General features: G+C 38.3%; 1 protein-coding gene across 4 annotated transcripts in view; it reads right to left on the minus strand.

The window, feature by feature from the left end:
* Nucleotides 1–26,365, minus strand: part of CDH23 (cadherin related 23) — a 708,444-nt gene that overhangs the window by 497,305 nt on the left and 184,774 nt on the right. For all 4 annotated transcript variants that reach the window (XM_072131217.1, XM_072131214.1, XM_072131213.1 and 1 more), the window contains exons 4-6: nucleotides 16,057–16,199; nucleotides 7,384–7,431; nucleotides 6,344–6,436 (exon numbers count right to left, since the gene is read on the minus strand). In XM_072131217.1, coding sequence (XP_071987318.1) covers nucleotides 6,344–6,436; nucleotides 7,384–7,431; nucleotides 16,057–16,199 — 284 coding nt within the window. The remainder of the gene's footprint in view (nucleotides 1–6,343; nucleotides 6,437–7,383; nucleotides 7,432–16,056; nucleotides 16,200–26,365) is intronic.

A 26,365-nucleotide genomic window follows, 5' to 3' on the forward strand; every position in this document is an offset into this window, starting at 1 on the left:
GCTGCTGTAATACACATGAACATTTCTCTCCAATTAGTGACTTATATATATATATATATATACACACACACACATATAAACACACAGGTGTGTCAAAGTACCCCAAAACAAACAGCACTCCAAAAATAAAAATGAAAAAGATCTACAAAATAAAAAAAAAATGAATAAAACATGTTGTAGTGTAACATATTTCTATGAAGTGACCGTTTTGTTAATAATAATTTGCCAATATGGTAATTTTAATACTAGTATAGATTAGTAATATAATAGTTGGTACAAGTTGACTCATATTCAATCAATCTATAAATGTATGTTAAAACTTCTAATCCCCCTTTTTTTAATCTATTAAGTACTTAACGGCATAATTTCAAAATTACCTGTACTGAACTATTTACTTTCTCTTCATATGTTTTTTATCTTTTGTATCTATTTATTTATCTACTTATCCATTGCGCTACCCACACTCTAAAAACATGGCCCATTTTATGTCTATTTTTACCCTCTGTTAAATCCAAATCTCACAAATTCATTTCAGTGGGCACCCTATAACGATGCTTATGTGCCATAGGGAGTGTCAAGGGCACCTAAATAATATGCTAAATCAACAATGCAAGGATAAAAAGGGCAGCAAATACATCTGAGTGAAATGGAAATCCAAACAACTGTATTAAAGCAAAGCAAGTGGCATTCAGGTCGACGGTGATTAGCATGAAATAAATACAAGGAAAGTTAATGAGGTCTGTCGTGTTAGTTGTTGTGAATCAGTTTTCCAAGTGTAACCCCACTGAGTAAATCCTAAGACAGACTGGGTTATAGTGCAATAGTTTCTTCTACAGAGGCCAAATCAGCATGTAGATTTTTTGTTATTTTAATCTTCCAACATGAATAAAAGACTTATCCATTAACTAGTAACCGGTTTCATTTCTGTACCAGTTTAATGTATCTTTTACTGGTTCATCTGTTGCAGTTGATTTAACACTGAAAAATGTGCAAAAGTTCCCCAAGCAACAGATAGAAACCTCATTGGAAATGATTACCATATATTCTTGAGTATAAGCCGAGTTTTTCATTTTTGCTAAAAAACATAAGCTTGGTACTCACCCTGGCTGGCACATGCATGTTGATGTGTTGCCGCCAGCTAGACATAGACATGCATCTGCTGGCCCTGCCGGGAACCCAAAGACTTGTTGCGGGCAGAAGAACACATGGTAGTTAGCATCGGAGGGCAAGTACTATCTTTATTTTTTAAGTTGCCAGTTTTTAAGGTGACTTTGCATGAATGGGGACACCCTGCTAGACTTTGCATGAATGGGGACACCCTGCTAGACTTTGCATGAATGGGGACACCCTGCTAGACATTGCATGAATGGGGACACCCTGCTAGACTTTGCATGAATGGGGACACCCTGCTCGACATTGCATGAATGGGGACACCCTGCTAGACATTGCATGAATGGGGACACCCTGCTAGACATTGCATGAATGGGGACACCCAGCTAGACATTGCATGAATGGGGACACCCAGCTAGACATTGCATGAATGGGGACACCCTGCTAGACATTGCATGAATGGGGACACCCTGCTAGACATTGCATGAATGGGGACACCCTGCTAGACATTGCATGAATGGGGACACCCTGCTAGACATTGCATGAATGGGGACACCCTGCTAGACATTGCATGAATGGGGACACCCTGCTAGACATTACGTGAATGGGGACACTCTGCTAGACATTATGTGAATGGGGACACTCTGCTAGACATTATGTGAATGGGGACACTCTGCTAGACATTATGTGAATGGGGACACTCTGCTAAACATTATGTGAATTGGGACACTCTGCTAAACATTATATGAATGGGGACACTATTGGACATTATATTAATGGGGACACTATTGGACATTATATTAGTGGGGACACTATTGGACATTATATTAATCGGGACAATCTGCAGGAAATTATATTAATTGGGACACTCTGCAGGAAATTATATTAATTGGGGGGCTGCTATTGACAATCTAATGTTACCACAGCTCCATAGTAAACAGAGACCTGAAAAAGCACTCAATTTTAAGTGACTTTGTTGTGCACCACCTTTATCTTCCCGATAAATGGACATAATTTTGGAAACATATTGGATAAGTTCCATTTCTAATAAGTTAATTATACACTCCTTGGGGTGCATCAACAACCTACCCTAGGTTCATTTATTTAATATATTTATTTTTGATAGAGGTAGGAATTAATAACACTTTGTCTATTTTTGCAGATGACACCAAGCTGTGTAGTGTAAAACAGTCTACAGAGGATGTCTATAGGCTGCAGGGTGACTTGGACAAACTTAGTGTTTGGTAATCCACTTGGGAAATGTGGGTTAATGTGGATAAATGTAAGGTTATGTACCTGGGGGCTAATATTCCACATGCAACATATGACCCTGGAGTAAATCTGGGTGAGTCTCTCGTTGAGAAGCACCAGGGTGACTAGTAGATCATAGATTAATTAACAGCATGCAACGTCAGCTGCATCTTAAGCCAGCAAGATCGTGTCATGTATCTAAAGTGGTATGGACTCTCTGGATTTATTATTACCACTGTACAAGACATTGATTCGGCCTCACCTGGAATATGCTGTCCAGTTTTGGTCACCTGCTGATAAAAAGGATGCCCTGGAGCTGGAGCAGGTACAACAAAGAGCCACAAAAATGATAAGGGGTATGTATGGAGAATCTCAGTTAAGAGGAAAGATTAAAATAACTAGATTTATTTCGTTTGGAAAAGAGATAACTAAGAGGGGACATGATTAATTTATATAAATAGTCCATACAAAAAATATGCTGGAGTTTGTTCCTGGTTATATCAAACCAAAAGACGAGGGGGCACTGTCTCTGTATGGAGAAAACAAGGTTTAATCACTAAAGGTGACAGGGCTTTTTTTACTGTGAGATGTGGATCTGAGGAATAGCGCTGGTCACAGTAGGGACATCAGTAGGGACAGCAGAAAGCTTCAAGAAGGGTCTAGATGCCTTTTTATATCTAAATAAAATTGATGGCTATGTTATATAGAATTTTTTCCCCTAAATCCCTATCTCATCCAATTCCTTTGCTTCCTTGGTTGAAATTGATGAACGTGTCTTTTTTGAACCATATAAAGTAAACTAATTATATAACTAAATTGGTGATTGTGAGGAGACCACAACATTGGTTAATGTTAATAATGATCTCTAGGCTCATATGCTGCAGTTACATTCTACATTCTGGATCTATGCAGTTAGCACAATCTGTGTGCATTAATTGGCTGGTACAGGGGCTGTATATGTCTATTTATGAGTCAATATGTTTATTAAATCATTTTAGATACAAAAAAGTTGATCGAAATAGTTTAATATAAAGTGCATCTTAAATATTTTAATTGTTGATTACGGTAGGTAGAATTTGTCTAGTGCAATGGTCGTCATGCTCCAAAAGTAGGGAGCTTGCTCCCCTGCTCACATTTGTGGGATGGCACATAATGTGTCCACTGCCTACGCAGAAGTGCACACAACAGCAAGAACTTTAAGCATCCTACACGCGCAAAAATTTAGATATTTTGACTCTATTCTCATATGTTCAATGAGTATTTAATATTTCCGCACCTGACATGTGCAATAGCAGTGGAAGTGGGGCAGCACTCTCCTTCACTCTTATCCTATGGCACATGGTGGAAGTTCAATCAGCACTAGGCTCAAATTGCAGCACGTTTTATATGCTTTTTTTTTTTTTTACAGTCCCTGTGGAAGTGTTCCAGGCATAAATGGATGTTGGGTTGTCCCGGTTGCCCTCTCTACACACATCATAGGTAGGACACGCGTCTTTGTACTAATGGCTTAATGGTTAACATATGATTTTGAAGTAGGGGTTTGTTTTATATCCTCCGCTCAATAGGAGAAGGTTAAAAAATAGAAGGTCCCAGAGCCAAAATCAACACCAAAACCTGCATCTAAATTATACCTGGCACTTTTTTTTAGCAAAAAACGCATTTCTTTCTTACCTACCAATTTTATATTAGATTGGATTTCGTAAACTAAGGGAATGTCTATCCTAATCCCCCATCAAACAAAGCATCATTTTATCTAACACATTAATATCATAATTAACTACGATCCAATTACGCTAAATTAGCATGAACGTGTAAAATATGCAGGCGTTTGTATGCCAAAAATATTACAGTAATTAGTCCGCAGCACAACACCTTTACACAACGGTCCTAAACTGCAAAAATGTACAAGAATTTTTTTTATTCTATTTTTTTTTTTTATTTTTAACATCCTGAAGAGAGTTCAAGCAAATTGAAAGCAGCACTTTCTGAAAGTAATAGCGAAATCCCTCTTGTCCACATTCTGAGAATGGAAAAAAGCAGATCAAAGGCTCATGGTGAGACGGTGCTATAGACAGCATATTAAAGAGCCATTTCTTTTCTACTGCTCAATTACTAAAGACAACTTGATTTCACAGGCTGACACAGATGCACATGCTCGTAAAAAGAAAAAACCTGCAGAGTGATTTTTATGTGCATTTTTTCTAATGACAGAGATTGGAATTAAACATTTTCCGGACTAGAATCTGCCATAATATTTGTATGGTTCAAGTAGGGGATGAGCTACAATAATACTAAAACAAAAACACCTAAATTCAGGCAGTCAGTCTCTGTAGAAATTATTATATTCAAGAAGTGCCCGACATTTTTACTTCCAGTTTTATTATCAATTAAATGGTCTCCAAAAAAAAGTTTCATGTATCAAGCTACATGGAGAAAACAATAGATAAAGTGATCTATAAAAAAAGTATTCTGCCAGCCTCCAGAACCTCATAACATGCTAGAAGCTGCATCCTCAGAAGTTTCTGCTGCCTGCATATAATTTGTAGGATGTCACATAACGTGTTCAAGCTGTTGTGTGCACTTCTGCATTGGCAGTGAACTTTAAGCATCCCGCACACAAAAATTGAAAGTTTTTGACTAACAGTGTAACAACAGTGTAACAAAATGCAAGTGACAGCCACTAGAAGTAACTGTAGAACCTGTGAACAGTGGCAGAACAACCGGATACACAAAGGAGTTAATCAGATTCTACAGCAGCATAAAGCCAGAAGGACATTTTAAACAAAGCCTATTCAAAAACTGAAATTTTAAGAAGACATAATAGAATTACTAAATAAATGTGATCCAGTATGCTGTTGGGTAAAAATGCATTATAGAACTTGATTGCCATCTTAAAAGGAACCTGTGACCAGGAGACCCATTTTTAGCACTCCCCCAGTCCCCACAGAGCATAGTACATACTCTGCCAAAGTGTTTTTGTATTAAAAATTGGTTTTACAGAAAAAAAGATATGTTATATTGTACCTTTCATTAGCATCTGCTGTGTGACTAGGCAGTCGTCCACTGGGAGGGGCTAGAAAGGAGTAGTTTCCTCCTCACCTTTGGGAAACAGCTCCACATGTGTCCTTTTCAAATATATGAAAACACCCATCACTTGGCTTAGCAACGCCCCCTGCTGCTCTACAGCCTATCGCGAGTGTGGGGAGTTATTCATATATTTGAAAAGGAGGACACATGGCATAGCAGTTTCCCAAGGATGGGGGGAAACTGCTCCTTTCCAGCCACTCCCAGTGGACTACTGCCTAGTCACACAGCAGATGCTAATGAAAGGTACAATATATCATATCTTTTTTTCTGTAAAACCTATTTTTTTATACAAAAACACTTTGGCAGTGTATGCACTATGCTCTGTGGGGACTGGGGGAGTGCTAAAAATGGGTCTCCTGGTGACAGGTTCCCTTTAAATATATGCATGCAACCATTCAGTTCTTATGATAGAATACAGCAACGCAAACCTAGCAATGAAAATTCTGTATCCTTTCCAGTAAATAATTCCTATATATGACATTCCTATCATGTGAGCCCATGGTGAGAAATGTATTTACTGAAGGATAATGAGATGCCCCACAAGCAGAGCATCATGCAGCACGATAGCACACAGTGACAGTCTGTTTAGGAAACACACTTGTGTGATCCATGCTGAACAAACCAGAAATGGTTGCAATTAGATTGGCACAAACAGCTAAGTGATTAGAACCTGGCACGCTGGGTCAATGATGAGATCTGTACAGCTGCCCTGTGCCAGGAATTTCTATTCCAAATTAAAGCACAGCAACAAATTCAAAATCACGTAGCCGCAACTTTTACAGCAGGATTCAAGTAAACTTGTCATTGCTATTCAAAAAGTAAAACACACATAAAAACTTGAACCCCTTTATATATCAAAACAAATCTCTACAAGTTAACATTGCTAAACATGTACCTCTGCAATCCGCACTGTATATGGCTGGCCATGGAAGGTAGGTGCGTTGTCATTGACATCTCCAACCTGGATACTGACTTTGCCTTTGATAACCTGAAGAGAGTGACCAGAAATCCATTAGTTTTATGTTTTTTTTTATTAATTTAAGATGAAGAATAAACCTGCTCCCCCTCTTCGCCCTCCTCCTCCATCATGCTGACAGAAATTTGCATGCAGCATACAGTCAGCTCACATTTGCATGAAGAAGGGAGGAGTGAGAACTGTGAGAGCAGCGAGGAGATAATGATGATGATGCATGGACTTGGACGTCCACATGACTCAAATCAGTTTGCTGCCTTGGAGCCAGGTATCATTTTATAATCTTTTGAACGTGAGCCGAACTAGTAAAGTTAATTCTAAAATCAGTTTGGGAATGTATATTAAAAAGGCTATGGGAAGCTTGAAAATGTTAAATCCTAATGTCAGCTCCGTTTTCGATAACCTTGGAATCAGTAGATCGAGAAAGCCTAGGAATCAATAGATCCCCACAAGACAAAACATTTTTGTCCATTGCAATAATATACAATGCAATGCAGTGCCAAAAGGACCCATTCAATTCAATGAGTTGTTTTGGGCAATGTTAGTGACCATTATTGGTGGAAACAGAACTACAGAAGCCTCAATGTCCCATCCCAACTTTATTTCAAGGATTTCTTTTAAGCTTGACAGTTTTTGACAGCTCTTATAGTTTTAAGAATGTCATAACATTATCAAGGCACCACAAGAACTGGAAACTTTTCTTATCAAATAGTTTGTCATTTTCCCCTTATCCCTGTATGTTAATTAATAGTGAGAACAACAGAATCTGTGCTAAAAATGAAGATTGTACAACCTTATATTTAATTGGTCATAAGTCTTTTCAGCATGGTTCCTGCTTGCATTCCTTATACCCAAGATGTTATAAATCATTTTTCTCCACCCCTCCATTAAATCTCCCGTTATCTTGCCCTGTTTTACCATTCATAGATTTTGATGCCATGAAATGAAAAAGTCATACATACCCCCTGGCTGTCACTGACAGAAAATTCAACTGTGAATTCCGATTTAGTCTGAAATAAAAAGGAAGACAAAATAATATGATTAGAAATAGTGTTTATCTTCTGACACCAGTGCTTTGGATTTTAGCTAAAAGCATAATTACATGCAAAATACCATTGGGAGAGGGGCAAAGGAGGAACCAGGAGTACAATTACTGATGTTGTATATAGCATTGTTCGCATACCAATTTTAGCCAACACAATTACAATCTAAAACTGTGGTTTTAATCATAGAGAATGATTTGTATCAAACTAATTGTAATGGGAAAAAAAGTTCATGGATATTTTAGAAGTGAGACACATCAAAGGTTCCAGAGTATATAAAGAAAACTGTAAAATGCACCTTTGCTCTTCAACTGGATGCTAGTTTAGCGACAGAAGTTTGGACAATATTAAATCTCTTCAAGATACAACAGCTACATAAAGATCAGGACACAACAAAAAGAACACAAAAACAGCCTATACAGTGACAAACACGATGACTCAAAGTCCTAGAGGGCATATGCACCCCCAGCCAGTCCTATAGGTATCCTGTATGGCATCTTTAGAACATTTGCGCACATATGTTACGGTCGATGGTGCATGCTTGCAGATGGTCAAAGCAAGTCTTCCGACTGTCCCCTTAAGTGCTTGACATTTATAGGATACCCTTGTGACTGCACACATGTAATAGCAGTATACCCAACACATATTACTCAGATGTTAGTATGCAGCTCGTCCCCCTGACACTAGTTCATGACACCAACAGTGGGGATCATTGCTCCAAAACAAAAGCATAAAGCAGCGCCAATACAGTTACACTGTCCATAGCAGAATGGATGCCCTGACAGCACATTTCCTTCTGCTTAGCAACTGGAAATCATTGCTATCTGCACCTTTGACAGCTAGGTCAAAATAGCATAAATGCATTTAGTTCATTAAAAAGATCACCCTGCTTCTTTCAGTCATTATATGCAGAGTTTTTCAGTAATTTTACATTTATTTTTTAGTGTTACCGTATAAAGCCGACAGAAGGATAAGCCGAGACACCCAATTTTACCATGAAAAATTGGGAAAATGTATTGGCTCTAGTATAAGCCTAAGATGGGAAATGCAGCCGACACTCACTAATAAATTGTCTCCCCTCATCAATGAAATGTCCACAGTAGCTTCTCCAATTATTAAATGTACAACAGAGTACCCCCAATTCATATAATGTCCAGCAGAGTGCCCCCAATAATAAAATGTCATGCAGAGTGCCCCCATTAATAAAATGTCCAGCGATTAGTCTATACGGTCTGCCAGGACAGAAAATTATGACATCAGAAGGCGGCAACACTGACGCGTCATAGTTTGTGTGCAGGCTTTTTAATTTCTTTATCATGTACCTTTGTACAAAATGACTTCTATGTAAGCCTCACAAGAATAAAACTTTCTTTCTCAATTATACTGCAGACTTATGAGTGCAGAAAAGAGTCAAAGGTTTCCTATTGGAGTACAGCATCACTTCTGTGAATTTGCTGCTAACTACAAGTCTCTGACTTACATTATAAGGACATATCAATCATAAAAAAATGGTTTTATTCTGAATGCCGTTAAATCTAATTATTCTATTATGGGTAATAATAAAATGCCAATCATTTGATGTGAAAAGTATCTAGAATTTCATAGCAGAGACATACAATAAGAAGCATAAATGCTGTTGAACATACAGTACATTTAGTTTGACCCTAATGCACTGTATTCTGATCCAAAATAGTATAAAAAACACAAATGAAACATAATTCAGGCTCAGCTCTTGTTTTTAGAATTATGTATTTGCCCCGGACACCATATTTATGTTGGAAGTCTAATAATTGTGGCAACTTTGGGCACCCTCAGGGTGCACCAGATTCATGAATACTTTGCTCCAGTCTTCATGAATTGGGTGCACTCTGCATGATAGTGTGGCAAGCTTGCTCCACTATTATTATCTGACCACAAACAACTGACGACATGAATGGAATCTTAGATTTATTAAGTTGCTGAAGTATGGACTTCTGGAGAACTGTACTGGGGAATGGGGAGGGGGAGTGTTGGTTGTTTGTTTTCAGTGTTGTTAATGGAAAATGTGATGGAAAAATATAACAAATATGATTTTTAAAAAGTTGGGCTCACTATTAATAAATATGGGCCAATATGTTGTGTTTTGTTCGCTTGAGGTATTTATCCAATTTATTGAGGTTTCACATAAAATGTATTCTAGGTTCTAATACTTATAATGATAAAAATCATTGTTTATTTATAATAGGTGTTGTAGTCCCATGACAGCTACTGATCATTGCCAATGGCCATTATTGCCAATTATCTTACGAAGTTAAGACAAGGAATAACAGTTTGACAAATTCGGTCTTTTAAAATTTAATTTTACAAAATGTACATGTCTATAGTAATAACAAACCAAAGCATCTGTTATACAGAACTTCCAACTCAAAGAACAGCAATAATACCCAGGACACCATTTGTTTTCAATAGATCAAGTGCTGCTATTATGTTATGGAGCACTAAACAAATATCAAAATGTTCCGCGGTGAAAAGCTCATATAAACTCTTTCTAGTTTGGGCTTGACTCAACATTGCTCTTCCACCTTAAAAGCAACTAGCTACTACTCAAAACTTGTTACAACAGAGTGAAGGCTGAAAAGTAATTACCATATTGTTTTGTCAATAATCAATTGCCAATACATTGCATCCTAATAGCATATAAGTATACTATCAGTACTAATGACCAACTATATTTATAATTCGGTTAGCTCAGAATTGAGAGAAGACACACAACTATAACATGATGAAACCAAGAATAAGCCTTCTTCGTCTTGCAAATGTGTTCATTCTTAGAAGTTGGTCCATTAATTGTAAGGACCATTCCTGATGACAAGAAGCCCAAAGGGAATCGGACACCAGAGGGTCCTTGTTAGGATCAGTGGATCTTCTGGACCACCGCAGGAGTTGTAACTAGCCAACACCCGGAACCGGAGCCTAGCGGCACCTGGTTTTCACCAGAGCCCGCCGCAAAGCTGGTTGGACTTGCTGTGGCAGGATACCACTAGGTCGTTCCCAGGTGTGACTAGCCCATGGTGGCAGCCGAGGTCGAGGTACCTTAGCGGATGACAAACTCATAGTCGGGTCCAGGCACAGGGTCAGGGCAGGCGGCAGAGATGCAACGTCAGGTTCAAGTCCGGGGTCAGCAACAGGAGGTCCAGGCAGGTGGGAACGGGAACACAGGCACACAGCAACAGGGAGGAACACAGGTAACACGGCAACACAGGACTCAGGAACGGAACACACAGGAATACACTGGAACGTAGGAATACAGGAATACGCAGGAACACAGGAATACTCGCTAGGAAGCTTTCTCTAAGGCTAAGAGACACAAAGATCCGGCAGGGAATGATGGGAAACAAAGTGTTATATACAAAACAGGAAATGACCAATACTAATCACCTGTGCGCTGGCCCTTTAAATCTTGAGACAGTGCCGTGCGCGCGCCCTAGGGAGCGGGGTTGCGCGCGAGACCTAGTCCGGACGGAGCGGGAGCCAGTAGAGGTGAGTGCACCGGAGCGGGACCGGGGCAGCGGAGGGAGGCACGGGTGCACCCGCGATCCGCGATATGGATCGTGGGGGTGCCCGCAACAGAGGCACGGGTGCACCCGCGATCCGTGGTATGGATCGCAGGGGTGCCCGTGACAGTCCTTGTTCACTGGTGACAGGTTCCCATAGACACTGTAATGTAGACTAAAGACACGGTTTTATAATAATTATGCGTAGATGTGTTCAAGATCCTAAACTATACCAGGCTCTGTGCCAGATCCCTCCTTTAATTCCCAAAGGGGGAGAGAGCTGCATTTCAAACATTTGTAATTCCACTGCCCCTCCTGACTTTGGCTCACTGCACAAGCAAAGCTTTACCTATACAGTGAGCCTTCTACTTCTGACATGCTCAGTGAGCAGCAAAGCAGCTCACTGTCTATGCTTTGTTATTAGGCAGGGATATCAAAGCATTGGGGGGCAATGCATGCACAGTGAGCAGCGAGGCACAGTGAGCCGCTTTGCTGCTCAATGCGCATGACAGAGTTAGAAGGCACAGGCTTTGCTTGTGCAGTGACCCAACATCAGGAGGGATGATGAGGGAGTTGGGTGGAATATTGGTGAGCAGGGTACAGGGGAAATTACATATGCTAAAGAGGAGGCACCCATTAGATTTTGAAATGCAACCCCCCAGGACTTGAAAGAAGATGCTGTCAGAGAGCCAGGTAAAGTTTAAGAAAGCTCATTTCTTCAACCTATCAATATGTAGTTGTTAATAAAACCATGCGTGTAGTGTACATGACAGTGTCTATGAGTAACTGTCACCAGTAATTAACAACCCTCTGGTGACAGGTTCCCTTTAACACATAAGCACTGCCATCTTGGTTAGAATTAAAAGCCCCCCTTTCCCCTCTGGATCATTAGGGGGTTATGATCTATTACCATGACAGCCTGAAGTCTCGTTACAAATAAGAAAAATATCATAAAAATGTTAGGAATGGAGGTGTCCAAAAATGCCCAAACAAAAAAATATTTATTTTATTCTCGACACCGGTACAGAAAATTATTCACTATTTTATTGATAAAAATGCATTCAAAGGTTGTACAGTCACGAAAATGATAGCATTGAAAACATTAGCTTATCCTGCACAAAACGACAATTTACACATCACCCTATACCATAATATAAAAAGTTTATGGCCTCAGAATATGGCAAATCTAAGAAATGTTTTTTTGTACAAAAGGTTTGGTTTAAAAAATCTTAAAAAACCCAAAGACTCAAAAGTGTCATACGGAGCCCAGAGTAAAGGTCATAAAAACAGAGCCCACAAAAAATTGTGTAAAAGTTTTTCTTTTGTCAATTTCAGCACATCCACCTACATTTTTTGCCACTTCTCAACACACAGCATAGAATATTAATTAGGAAGTACAATTTGTTACACAGAAAACAAACCCTGATACAACTCTGTACACATGAAAATAAAAAAATGGAGGAAATGCAAAATGGAAAAAAGGCATTGGAGGCATGGGGTTGAGAGCCGCTGTTTTGGAGTTGAGCTGGAGACTTCTATGTATGGTCCAATTATTTATCATTTCTCAGACACATTTTTTTTGCAGTAACCTTACCTCGAAATAAACTTTTAACAGTTTTCATCATCAATAAGTTGTGGATTTCTGTACAAGATGACCCAATACCATGCAGTGCAAAAGAGGCTTTAGTATAGCATGCAATGCGTATAGATAAAACTTGTTACGCTTCTCTAATCACTGAGCCAACTGTAGGAAACATTATTTAACTAGGTTGGCTAGTAACACACATTTCTATTACTCCATGCATATGTCTAAAAAAACTATTATAAAGTTCTTGTTCATTCCCAGTTTTGTCTCTCCATTAATCCTCCTGATCCAGGGGCATAACTGCAGTGATAGCAGTCGCTATGAGGCCCACAGAGTCAGGTGGCCCCGGCATACAACCTGACACTAAAGAATGGAGGATGCGCACAATTACATACATATTACTCTACACATTGTCCAGCATAATATTTGAAACATTTTTGGGATGTATATGCAACATCCCCCACTGGAGCCTAGCCTTTTCTTGGGGCCTGGAGGCAGCCGGGGCCCAGAATATGGGTGTGCAAAAATAACTTACAGTTCTTTATTCGAACCAACAGCCGGCAACACGACAAACAAATCTGTACAGAGGCCAGATTGTTAGATAGTCTGGATGACTGGAGAGTGGTCATGGAGAGTGAACCTCAGGAGTTTGTTCACCAGCCTGGTTGTAGATGCAGACTGGGAGGTAGTTGTGTTCAATGCTGGAAGCTGCAGCTTTGTCCTGGGTGTTCTGTGTGTCTGTGCTAGTGGTGCACTGACACTCTGTAAGCTCTGTAATGAGATTGGAGGCCTGTAATAAGAGCATGTGCTCTATGAGCTGCTCCTCTGTCAGAAGCTGGATCCTAAGAGACCTTGTCATTTCCTGTCCAGGGGGTTTTGTTATACTCTGGTCAGGTGGTCTCACTCTCTAATCACACTCCAGTTACAAAGATGGAACATCATTGGATGATAATATCAAATACAGATTTAACCCTTGCATGTCAAGGCAGAATCTACCGCTGTTAATACCTCTAGATGTACCAAATGATACAGGGGGCTTATTTGCAAACACTCCTCTGCCACGCACATTGGCAGGGGTGTTGCATATATGTGTGTTTATCTGTGATGTGTATATTATGAATGTGTATATGTTGTATAGTGTGTATATACTGTATGAGTTTAAATATACTGCACATCTGTATATGGCACTGTATGTGTATATGTGATGTGTATATGCTCTTTATATGTGTGCATGTTTGTAAGAGTGTATAAATGTATGTTTATGTATATAGGTATATAAATGAGTGTTTATATATGAGCATAATATGCATATTTTTAAGCGGGAAGGGGCCCCCAATTAGAAGTCTTTAATGGGGCCCTGCCTCTCCTAGTTACTCCCCTGCCATGATCTAGTTATACATATACAGAGATTGAGACTACTTCAGCCAATCACAGTGGTCGGGCACTAAGGTGGTTTCTATGGTGCCAGTGTTACGGAACACAAACTGTGATTGGCTGCAGTTATTACATGCCATATACATACATACAGCATGGGACAGATAGGTAGAGAGTTTTATTCTATTCAATATGCACCGAATTTTAGCAAATTAGTAAAATCTGGACAAATAATGTTACAATTTAGTAGCAAAATGTGAAAAACTCTCCATGTTAATCTAAATATGGTCTCAGGCTCTTTTTTTTTATATAAAGTTCTAGATAACTTTTTCTAGTGTTTTACATATAGTATTGTATTATGATACTATCACATAAGAAATAAAGATGGATAAAATATATTCTATATGACTCCCTGTGGGACACGTATCTTTATTTTGACTTTTTTTTCTTTTTGCTATTTTTGTGTGCATTTTTACACATAGCTTTTAGGGAATTAGAGACTTTTTAGGTGCAAAGTACAACTTGAACATAAATTGAAAATTTCCGCAAATCCTTGACAAAGAAGAAAAAAGATATGCTTCACAATGGCAAATTTAGAAAGTTACAAATGACTGCTAAAGTGTCCCGACTTCAGCCAACTATAAAAAGAGGCAAAATAAAAACAAACAATCCATGTTCCCCTATGACGGGTATGCCGGGAATATGAACATCTGATACAAAAACTCATAATGCTATAAATAAATTAATGTAACAAAACTTAATGTCATTAGTCACAAAATGGAGCTTAAATCGTTTGATTTTATGATTCACAAAATTTTATGGCCTCTCTAAAAGTTATCACCAAGATGGCCACCACTGGAAACTTCAAGTCCCAAGATCCGTTAGTTCTCAGTAACTCCTCCTACCTCTTATGCTCTGCTCCCAGTGATGTTTTCTTGCTCTGTTACCATAGTAATTATGTGTAACTGCCATCACCAAAACACCGGCCATACTGGATGCACTGCAACCAACCGACTACAGCCAAACATAGTGGTGATCACATGACCCTGCCCAGGCAGGTACAGGACATGTGATATGGACATGTGACCAGCGGCCATCTTCTGTCCTGCAACGGACCGCGCGGAGGAAATTAACGGACTGATTAAAGGGCCAGTAGCATTTTAGTTCTTCTTTACAGTCTATGTCATCAGCATTTTTCTGCTAAGGGGAGCAAAATTTTAAATAACAACTAATTACAGATTAGCTTATATTTTAAGGACCCATGTGTATAGGAATTATGCCGATTCCTGGAATACCCCTTTTAGACACCATTTATGTTGTTCTATCTTTTTCTATAAAGTATGATTATTTCTTTTGTATTAGTTGTTATAGCTGTTAAGAAAGAGAATAGGCTACTATCAATGTAAACCAAAGCGTGTTCTATAGCTCCAGGCAATGCTCATCACTCTCATAAGCTTTTCCTGCCCTGAAGGAAGTTTCTGGGTGATTTAAAGACTTCTCATCTCAGGTGCCGCTATCACACACTGGCAGCTCCATGCAGAGACGACTAGGAATCCATCTCAGGCCCCTAGGCACTGCCTGCAGTTATCTCCAGCCATTGCAGACACTGTCTGCTAGACCTTTCTGGATAAACACACCATAAACTACGGCCTCCCACAGTGGCTTCCTAAATGTGAGTGCTGAAAATACAGGTCTTTAGTTTTCATACATAATGAATGATCATCCAACTCTCTCCCAGTCCCAGAGACGGAATAAACAGACAAATGATACACACAAAAAAAACAAAACCTAAAAACAGATGTTGGTTATGAGTATGTATCTTTCTGTCATTATAGGGGATTAGCATTAAAACTGCTTAAAGGAGTATTCCTAGAACAACTCAAGGACAGAATAGGGAGGTTAAGGGATGGATGGCTGTCAGTCTCTGAAAGGCACAGTCATCTCGCGATGGGGACAGACAGAAAGGACAAAGATAACAAATTATACACAAACCTATTTATAAATCAGTTTAGTTCTTCCTGTTAATAATACTTTGACTAATATATTTTTTATACATGATTAAAATAATTGAATAAAATGTATAATTTACTGCCATATTACCTCTCGATCCAAGGCCTGCCTAAGCCACACCACACCAGTCTCACTTTCCACAGCAAAAAATTTACTGGCTTCATCTCCTACTATTCCATATACCAGTTTGTCACCATCATAGTCTTGTGCACGTAACTGAGTAATTGAAGAACCTGTAAAAACAGAAATACATGTTACCTAATTTTGTTCTAAACTGATGTTTTTTATCATTTCATTAGCCATCTCTAAAACAAGTAAGCTTCATATGAATGGAAACAAGACAAAAAGTATATTAGTTTAGATCTGAATATTAGTTACACATTTTGCTTCAGAAATAGTTCCATAGTAGGATTATCTTTATACATCTCTTAGTCAACAACACTTTCTATATGGTTTTGGTCTTCAATAGTAATAAGCAGACTCAAACTGCAAAGTCTGGATCCCTACCAAACTTTCTGGGTTTGGGTTTCCTTAGGCCTGACCCCAAACTTCATTAGAAGTTCACGACCAGGTGGGGGTTCACTTCAAACCCCACGCTGTAAACACCCACAATCTGTGATAGCACCAATCACGAGCATTAACTCTTTAAATGTAGCTGGCAAAGTCGTCAACAGTATTTAAATGGCTGACTCCCAGGATGGAGTATGATAGCCCCGCCGCTGAATTTTCGCAGCACAATACATCAACAGGCTGTATCAAGTAGGGTCCTGCGCAGCGCTTATTTCTTCCCCAGGCCCTGCCTGGTGTAGAAATAAACACTGCCAGCGACTTATCACATGTGAAAAGTCACCAGCTGAATCGAGTGCACAGGGACAGTAACGCCCTGTGCAGGCCGGCCACGCCCGCCTTCACGCCCCACTGATGTGAAGGTGGTGTAGAGAGCCAAATAATCACCAGTGCTAGCAATACACTGATTCACTTCCTGCCAGCCCATTGTAAAGAGAGAGAAGCTGCACATATCCGTGAGATGTAGTAGAGCAGACCGTCTAAAAGTGTCAGCCTCTGTCTGTCATGCTTCTGTGTAATAGGTATCTCATCATCTCTGATTTGTCTCATCTCTTTCCTATGTCAGTGTGTTAGTACAATGTCAGAAACCAGATGAAAGTGCATATACACCTGTACCTTGATAATCTAACAACATTGTCAGCTCACAGACCTAGATGGATCATAATGTCTCTACTTAGAGAGGCCCCACCCACCTCCTGAGATTTTGCATTGAGCAGCCTAGGGAGTGATGGGAGCAAAAACAGCATTAAAACCGAGTAAAATTTTAAAGTAAGGGGTTAAAATGATCTTTATTGTGTAAACATAACTAGGGGATTGAGATTTTCTTTTGTGGGAAAACCCCTTTAACAGGATGTAGAACCAGACAACTACACCAATATAAGTTAAAATGTTTCATCTATTCATATCAATCTGTCCACATTTATTATTCTACCTGTATCATTCTCATTATTTAATCTTTATATCCATTAATATGTAATGTTTGTGAGAACCAAGTTTGGTTCTCACTAACTGTTTAAAGAATGTGGTTGATCACGTGTGCGGCTGCTCCATTCACTAGTTTGGGAGCGGTCATAAATTCCAAAAGCACAACAATCTTTGCCATTCCCAAAATAATAATACTAATAATAAGTCCTTTATTTTTATTGTGCTCACAGATTACGCAGAACTGCACAGAGCTTACCAAATCAGTCCCTGTCCCCAAAGGGGCTCACAATCAGATCAACCTACCTACCAGTAGCCCATATACTGTCTAAAGGAGTGCCGGAGATACCAGAACACTAGCCGTAGCAATTTACCACAACTCCCATAGTGCTGAACGGAGCAGAAAGATAAATCCTTGACCTGCCACTTCATTCAATTAATGAGAATAGTGATGATCCTTTCTTGCAATCTGCAGAGGTCCCATCAGTTGGAACCCCACTGTTAAGATTCTTATGTCCTATCCTAGGAATGGGGGATAACAATAATAATTGGTGCAACCCTAGAAATTAAGTTAGGTCAGTGTTGCATAATTTTGATGATATAAACATAGCAGACAGTACTTTTCCTGAAATACTCATTCCTTCAGCAGTTCTAGTATTTTGTACAACATCAATATAAACGGATTTACTCAATTTGACCTGCATATATATTTTTTTTCAAACTCATGGAAAGGAATGGTCTGATAAACACCAAAATATGGTAATTGAAGGTGGGGAATTGGAAAATTTGTAAGTGCAAAATTTACGTTATACTCTCAATTAACACCGTCACACTTCTCTTCGACACTTCCTGTATTAAAGCCTAGAACATTTGAACACTTGAGCATATGTATAATGCATGTATACTTTGTATTCTGTAACAAAAAGTTAAAGATGGACATACTGCCGAGCATACTGTAAACCTTTCATTCTAAGGAAGGAACACTATTTTTTCCCAAAAAAATCCTAAAAGTGACAAATTTAAGAGGAAGTCAGATTTCTACTCTTAAGGATCTCTATTATTTGAGCCCAATTTTCTATTGTCCTTTCTCATCTTTCTCCAATATTCATTATTATATTTGCTTGCTAAATATGCTTAGCAATCATTTATCTTTTCATTAAAACTAATTACATTAAGAAAAATATTTCATTGTTCAGATAAGCAAAGACTAAAGACATTTCTGTTAGCACAGTTAATGTTTGTCTTCTGAGTAGGAAGGTTTTGTTTTTTAGAGAATTAAAATTATGAGCTTGTAACAGAGTGACATTTACAATGAAAATTTAGACCATTTTTCAATATCTATGTCTGATTTACAGAATGTTGTGGTCACATCTGCTGGGTATTGATAACGTGTACTGTTTTCAATTGGAGGGAAGGGATATGAAACAAAAATATTTTTACTTTATGTCTTTTGCATTGTATATACACATTATTAGAATGGAATGACTAATGTCTTCTGCAACAGCAAGCAATAGGAAAAAATGGCTTTAGAATTTCAGAGTAAATATATTATCAGACATAATTACATCTCAGTTTTTTTCTAGTTTCATGACTCCACTGGTTTAATTTTGGTTCCAAACCATAGCCTCTACTTTTCTCCAGCAACCAGTGCCATTAGTCTCAAAATTGGAAATGCGGATGAAACTCCATTGTGTCAAATGTGCGGTCCTGAACTTTAGGGCCACTTTCCTTATAGATTATCTAGTTAGACAACAGACCCAAACAGAATAACAAGTCCAATAACAGAGCAGAGGTCCCAAATATGGTAATCATATAACACAGAACAAGCACGTATAACCGGCACGATATTGCCCTAATATGGAAAGGAACATCCATGGTTATAAAGGTGCCTCATGTAACCAAGGATCCATATGGATTGATTGGGGAAAAGTGATAGGAATTATGGCTTGGAGTTATCTATAATATTTGCGGTATAAATGATACATATCTTTGTGCAATATAAAATTCAAAGCTTATTATAATACAGAAATATAGAGAAACATTTGGTATTGCTTTTTTATTACTTTTTATTTTAATGATTAAAAAACATTAGGAAATACTACATATACTGTAAATGTGGATTTCTTCATCTAGCCCTGTCAATACTAAGCCAGTAGTGAGAATTGGACTTATGAGTAGATCTAAACTCCAATGTCAGTGAGTCACACATCAATAGGTTAAAAATAGCTTTTAAAACACAAGTACTTGACATGTTGAGTTTGCTAATCCTAACCAACCAGAGTGCTTTTGGGCTCAAGGAAATGCCATAATTTGTTCCTATTCATACTCTGAACCTGTTTATGTATGGAAAACAAGCTGCGTGTTAATCATCATCTTATACCATTTCAGATACAGAATGGTAACTATTTATCATGCCTTGTGTGCCATGTGCTCTATTAGCCATTCCCTTAAAATTGGCCCTGAATTTTATACAAAGTTTTCTTTCGAGAAATGTTTTTATTCTTTCCCATGACCTGTACCAGTGGCTGCATATTTTCTAGGAAGTATTATGAATGAAAATTAAGATAAGCGTTGCTATATCATATGGCAAAAGGAAGGCCATCAGAACAGAAATATGATAAGCTCCATTAGATAATTGTGTGCCAGACTTAAAGGGAACCTGTCACCACAGTTTTCAAATACAGCTAGTGACAGGTTCCCATAGAGCGCTATTGACTGACACCCTTGTTTTAGCTAAAATTTGTTTCCTTACATCTCCGGATATTGGGGTAATATTACTATTAAAATAAAAGAAAACATTCGGTTTTCAAGGTCGAGATTTGTTATGGAACATTCCATATCCATACCACAAGCATCAGACCGCTTTCTGATGGGGTCAAAACGTAGGCCTATTCTAGTCTATGCTAAAAGGCTCCAGATACAGATGGCTGGGAGAATTACATTACTAGTTGTAGACATCTCCATTAAGTAGTTTAAATTAGTACATTTTAATTTTTAACCATGTATCTTATAGGGTGTACTAGCTTGTTTGATATAATTATATTAAAAAACCTATACTGATGTGGTGGGACCAAAATGCAACACCAATAAACTTGCCTATCTACCTCGAAGAACAGGGATATCATTTGTTTTCATTCCACATGCCTCTCTGTTTAGCTATCCCTCATTGAGCAGTACATGATATTAGGATGAGTCTCATAGTAGTTCTGTGTAACATTCATTTTTCCCCCTTAAGGATTCAGACAGGTCGGTTAAGCGTACTGATTCCTCTAGATAATCTCCATTTATCTTGTCTCTGCTTTCATTCTCTCTTTCTATCAATGCCATCATTTGCTCGCTTTCTGCCTTGTGAACGGAGTTTGACCTCTAAGTTTTTTTTTCTTTCCTTCATTCCTTTAACAATGCAAAGTTGTGCATCGCTATGGCTGTGATCTCATAACCTGGCATTCTTTGGCAGGACAAATGCAATTATCCTCAGAGCAGAAGCCTTGTCAGGAACCTGTGCCCAACTCTCACACCTGTCCGATCTTCATGGAGATTAGATCTGACCGGTAGCTTCTCGAAAATGACACACAGAGCCGGAAAAAGCTCTTTACCTGGGCTAGCAAATTACAGGCTGGATTTGCACAGGACGAGCCATATCTCTTCTTCACAAACATTTAAATAGAGGACAGCACATCAAATGAAATCCCAAACCCTACTGGACACAGTTTATTGTATGGCGGTAACTCCTCCAGGCTTCTTTTTATTGCACTTTATACTACTTGAAAACTTCTCTATTATTTTTATCTTAAAGTTATTAATAAGACTTTTCCGGTTTTCCACAACTACACAAGAAGAACCATTGTACATATAAAAGTCCAATATAACTATTTATTTCATTCTGTACTGTTTTTTTTACCAGATCTCTGCTTTCTTTCAATGAATGAGAAAACTTGGTAAAACTTACTGGAGGTCAAAACCACAAAAGTATATAAAGTGAGCAAGCCGACATGAAATCTTTGAAGGCTAACCTGCTATAAACTACAGTGGCAGCAATGTGCTGGAGATTCACAAATTCTATCCACCTACTACCAAACCAACACCTAAATCTCAAAGTAGGGTTTATGTTATAAACTAACTGAATGATTTTATAATGGTTACTTAACTGAATTCATTGTAAAGTATTAGTTGAGCTAAAAGATGCAAAGGATTTTGTTCAGGTTCCACTTTTTAAAAAGAAAAAAAATTTAATAACAAAATACATTATACATAGACTTGAGAACCTACCTTTCATCAAGCTTTAACAAAAATAATACTGCTTTCTGCATTTTTGTTTCTTTCATAATGAAGAACATAGAAACAGAATGGTGACAACAATGGAAGCCATAAAAAAAATACATGAAAACTTTAATGGATCTGTCACACTTCAGGAAAATGGAAATGGTATGCTAACTCAATGCAACTTGTAAAGATTTTTTTAAGTCTGTCTTGAAAGCTATGCGAGCAGAAATAGTATCATAGTTTAACATAGTCCAACCTTTAAGAATTAAACAAATGTTTTCCCCCATAACCCATGATATTTTTGCGCTCTGAAAAGGCATGTACATATAGATCATACATAGATACATATAACAACCTCCTGTAGCAGAGAGTTCCAAAGTCTCACTGCTCTTACAGTAAAGAATCCCAATCTATGGCAATTGTAGAACTGCCTCTCCTCTAGAGATAGAGGATGCCCTGTTTTCCTGGTCATTGTCCTTGTCACAGGCCTATGTGTAAAAAGATCCTTGACTGCCCATTCAGGTATTTGTACATTGGAATGAGGTCTCCCCTCAGACGTCCTTTTTCTAAACTGAATAATCCCACATTAAGTAATCTGTCCTTGTATTCTAATCCCCCCATTCCCCTAATAATCCTGGTTGCTCTCCACTGCACCCATTCTAGTTCTACTATGTCCTTTGTATGCACTGCTGCCCAAAACTGTACACAATATTCCATGTGTGGTCTAACCAGTAATTTGTATTTGTATAAGGGCAAAACTATTCATGAGAATCCATTCCTCTCTTGATGCATCCCATAATTTTATTTGGCTTAGCAGCAGCCTCTGAAGTGAGGTTTGCCATCCACCAATACCCTCCCCCCAAGTCTTTTTCAGCTGAAATTTTATCAAATTATTGGGGTACATTTACCAAGAACAGTGAAAACTGCTCTACATGCAGTTTGCCTGTGGAGTGTGCAGAGAGTGCCAGATTCATGATTTGTGGCACATGTTCTTTAAGAAACTTGCGCCCCCTGCACTGCTCCGACAGAGTTCACCAACTTCTTTTTTGTGCACCTATAACATAGGGCGTGCAACCACTTCTGTCAGACTTTGCATGCTAAATCTAGTGCAGTCCAGACAGAAAACTGGTGCGAGGACCTTAATAAATGTGCCCAATTGACGTTTTGTTTACATCGCCCAAGTGCATAACTTTATACCTTAACATAAAACCTTATCAGCCATCAACAAAAACCTACGCTCTATCTTGGTTTTAAACAAACATAGCAGATTATTGACATCTAATTTGTGCTCACACTTTTTTTTGTAAAGTGATAACAGTAAAACCTGCAGTGCAACATAAGCCGACAAAAAAATAACTCTCACAAGACCAAAACACCCACTAAATTGGATTCTGCTGGGCATTCTATTAATTAATTAGATTAAAACATATTTTTTAATTGAAAAGTGAGGCCAAGTTAAAACAAATGCACTCCTGAAGTCCCAAAAGACCCGAAAAGTGTAACAGAACCTACAGGGTTGTCCATTATTTAAAGGGGTTGTCTAATTTCTGCAAATAATCGATATTGTATGTGTAATGAAGGGTTACACAGTTTTCCAATATACTTTCTGTAACAATTCCTCACAGATTTCATGATGTCTGCTAATTTAAACAGTGGGTTTTCACTGCAGATTTTAAATAACATGGAAATATATAACCGAGTTGCTCATGTAACATACCCTCTAGTGTATATTACAGAAATCTATTTACTTCATGCATGTTATACTGTCTCTATCACTTTATACATCAGTGGGTCTTCACTATACACTACATTATTATGAAGAGTTTAGACATATCATCTGTGTCCACAATCTCTGTATTTTAATGACTTTTTAAAAATTTCAACACTTAAACTTTTAGAAGACAAAGTTTTGCAGCCATTTGAAAAGGTTACTTCCTCAGACATATAGTTTCCAGGTGCCAAGACAAATACCCCCGAAGATAAAGTAATCTGTGCTAGCTCACTCATTTCCTTTCTGTATTGCCTCTAACCATCATCATTATCTACAATGATTATGGCACAATTATTTGTATCCAAAAATTAATACATTCCGCTCCAAATGATGTCATATTCATTTATCAAAAGATTTATGAGACTTATACTTTTGCTCTAATGAGATTTATGCAAATGAATCCTACAATAATGACAATGGGATACAAGTTACATAATAGGATTGGAATTCCATGTTTCAAACAGATTTGGTCTCTTTACAACTAGGTGCTATATTGTGTAGAAGACATTCAGTATCAACCTCAATCATCTCTGATTTTTTTTTTCAAGTGGCAACCAAGTTTAACAATTCCTGATATCTAGAATATTTTATAAATCTTACTTTCAGGTAGTAACAAATTATAAAGGAAACATAGGCACTTCCCCCTGACCATGATTTGCTTACATCTACCACAGATATCTACATGGATCATCATCAATTCATTTTGACATAGGGTATACTTTAAGGGGATGCAGTTTTACCCAGGCCAGGGAGCTTTAGGAACCCAAAAGGCATCTTTACCCCATAGGAGGAAACAATGGTAGCCATTACAATTAACAGTCAAACATATTTGTAGGAAAGCTGGTTCCATTCATATGGTGGAAATAGTAATTACTAGAGGAAAACTACTAAGGATGGGAAGAATGAGAAAGCAACTTTCGACAGCATGTGTTATTGAGAGCTCAGTGTTTGGTTGGTTTGTCCGAGGATGCAGTGCAGAGTGACAGGTGGCCGTGGAGGGGGGTAATAGTTTTGGACTTCCAGTTCCTTTAAAGTTTGAAGGTTCCCGTAGACAAGACAAGTATTACCACCATTTTGGATAGTACTCTACTTCTGGATCTAAGAAAACAGTATACCTGCAGTGAGAGGAGGAGGTGAAATTCAGAGAACGACCAGTACTAAGGTGTACAAGTAAAAGCAAGTATTGATCTAATTTCCTTTGGACACTGGGTCAATATCATGTTTTAAAAATTTTTATAAAGTTAAGAAAGTCTGTGCCGGAATGGAAAGCAATTGTTTGGAGACCTTATATTATGCTGGATTTTAAGTCTGTGGACTACGGCAATGAATAGCCACTGTACTGTGCAGACTTATATTGTATCTTTTCTGTGGAACTAGAGCTCTATGCTGGGAAGAATGCAAAAAAGCTTAAAGTCTCCACATGCCTTTAAGGTGGCCTTAATTTGCAATCTCTCCATAAGGAGAACACCTATGGTCTAACCCTAGTCAATAGCCTCTCACACAGCCAATCCAGTTCCCTACGCTGTACTGAGAAGACCCAACCAGGTTGAAACAGCACTATCTACAATTGGGAGTCTGTTCCTTCTGGAATAGATACACTGGGTTGGCTTTATCCCACACCATATCTTTAGACTTCTTGAAGGTCACACTTGGTGTTAAGGGGGCTGCCTTTCAAGGTAGCAAAACGGGGCATTGTTTTCCATTCAACACCTCGATAAAAGTTTTTGCATACTTCCCAGAATTCCCTAGTGGAGCATCTATGGCTTTAAGTCTCCCCATGCCTTTAAGGTGACCTTAATTGACAATCTCTCCATAAGCACCTACTGTTTGACCCTAGAGCTCAATGCAGCAGACAGACTCTGGTGGGACTTGCAATTGTGTAACAATTGGACTAAATGGGTTGTTTAACACACACTGAAAACAATACATGTTGCTAAGCTTGTGAATTTTCTCAGTCTACATAAGCACCAATTTCTGGAATTAAGCAAAGAGTCAGCTGTGAGTGTACAGTTAATGTGCTGCGGATAGTTAATGAACAAAGCAATTCTACCAAATCAAGTACAATTATGAGAAAAAAAAACATGCCCTCGATCATACGATTTGCCAGACAAGTGAAAACATGCTTCATTTCAGACCAGCGTTTGCCTCATCTATAGCAATTGTGTAGTTCATTCTTTATTAATTATGTTTATGAACATTGATGGCTTTTTGCTTTACGCTTCTATGATAGCTGTTTATTTTAAATGGAAGTGGCTATTAACCAAATAACAATCCATTCTGTTTAGACTCTGTCATCTTCAACTGTGGAAAAATGTTACAAAAACAAAAGTTATATTAAGAATACGGTAATGCCAAAAGCTGTGGAAGAGCAAGACCCTTTAAATTGCTGTTACTGCAGTCATATTGTAGATCGGATGTACTAGTAAGGAGGAGAATAGAAGCAGCTTCGATTATTTGGGCCACCTTTAAGACTATCAATTTTCAAATGCATAATATTCAATAGACGGACTCTGAATACGATACTATAACTTTCTCAGTGAGATGTTGGCAAAATGGCTGTTATTTCAAGGTCACAAATTATAGGTATTAGAAACAATACATGTTCCTATAACGTGAAGTTAGCTATCAAAGATTTCCCTGGGTGTTTGTCACTGATCATCACTACTGTTTGGGGTCAAAAGAATAAAAATAATATGTCCATATCAAGTTTACTTCCTTAGTGGCCAAATTATAATAACAATAATTACTTTATTTATATAGCGCTCACAGATTCTGCAGCGCTGCACAGAGCTGGCAAATCGGCATCTCACAATCTAATCAACCCTCCAGTATGTTTTGGAATGTGGGAGGAAACTGGAAAACCGGAGAAAACCCGTG

This window comes from Engystomops pustulosus, chromosome 11 (assembly GCF_040894005.1).
Source record: "Engystomops pustulosus chromosome 11, aEngPut4.maternal, whole genome shotgun sequence".
NCBI lineage: Eukaryota > Metazoa > Chordata > Amphibia > Anura > Leptodactylidae > Engystomops > Engystomops pustulosus.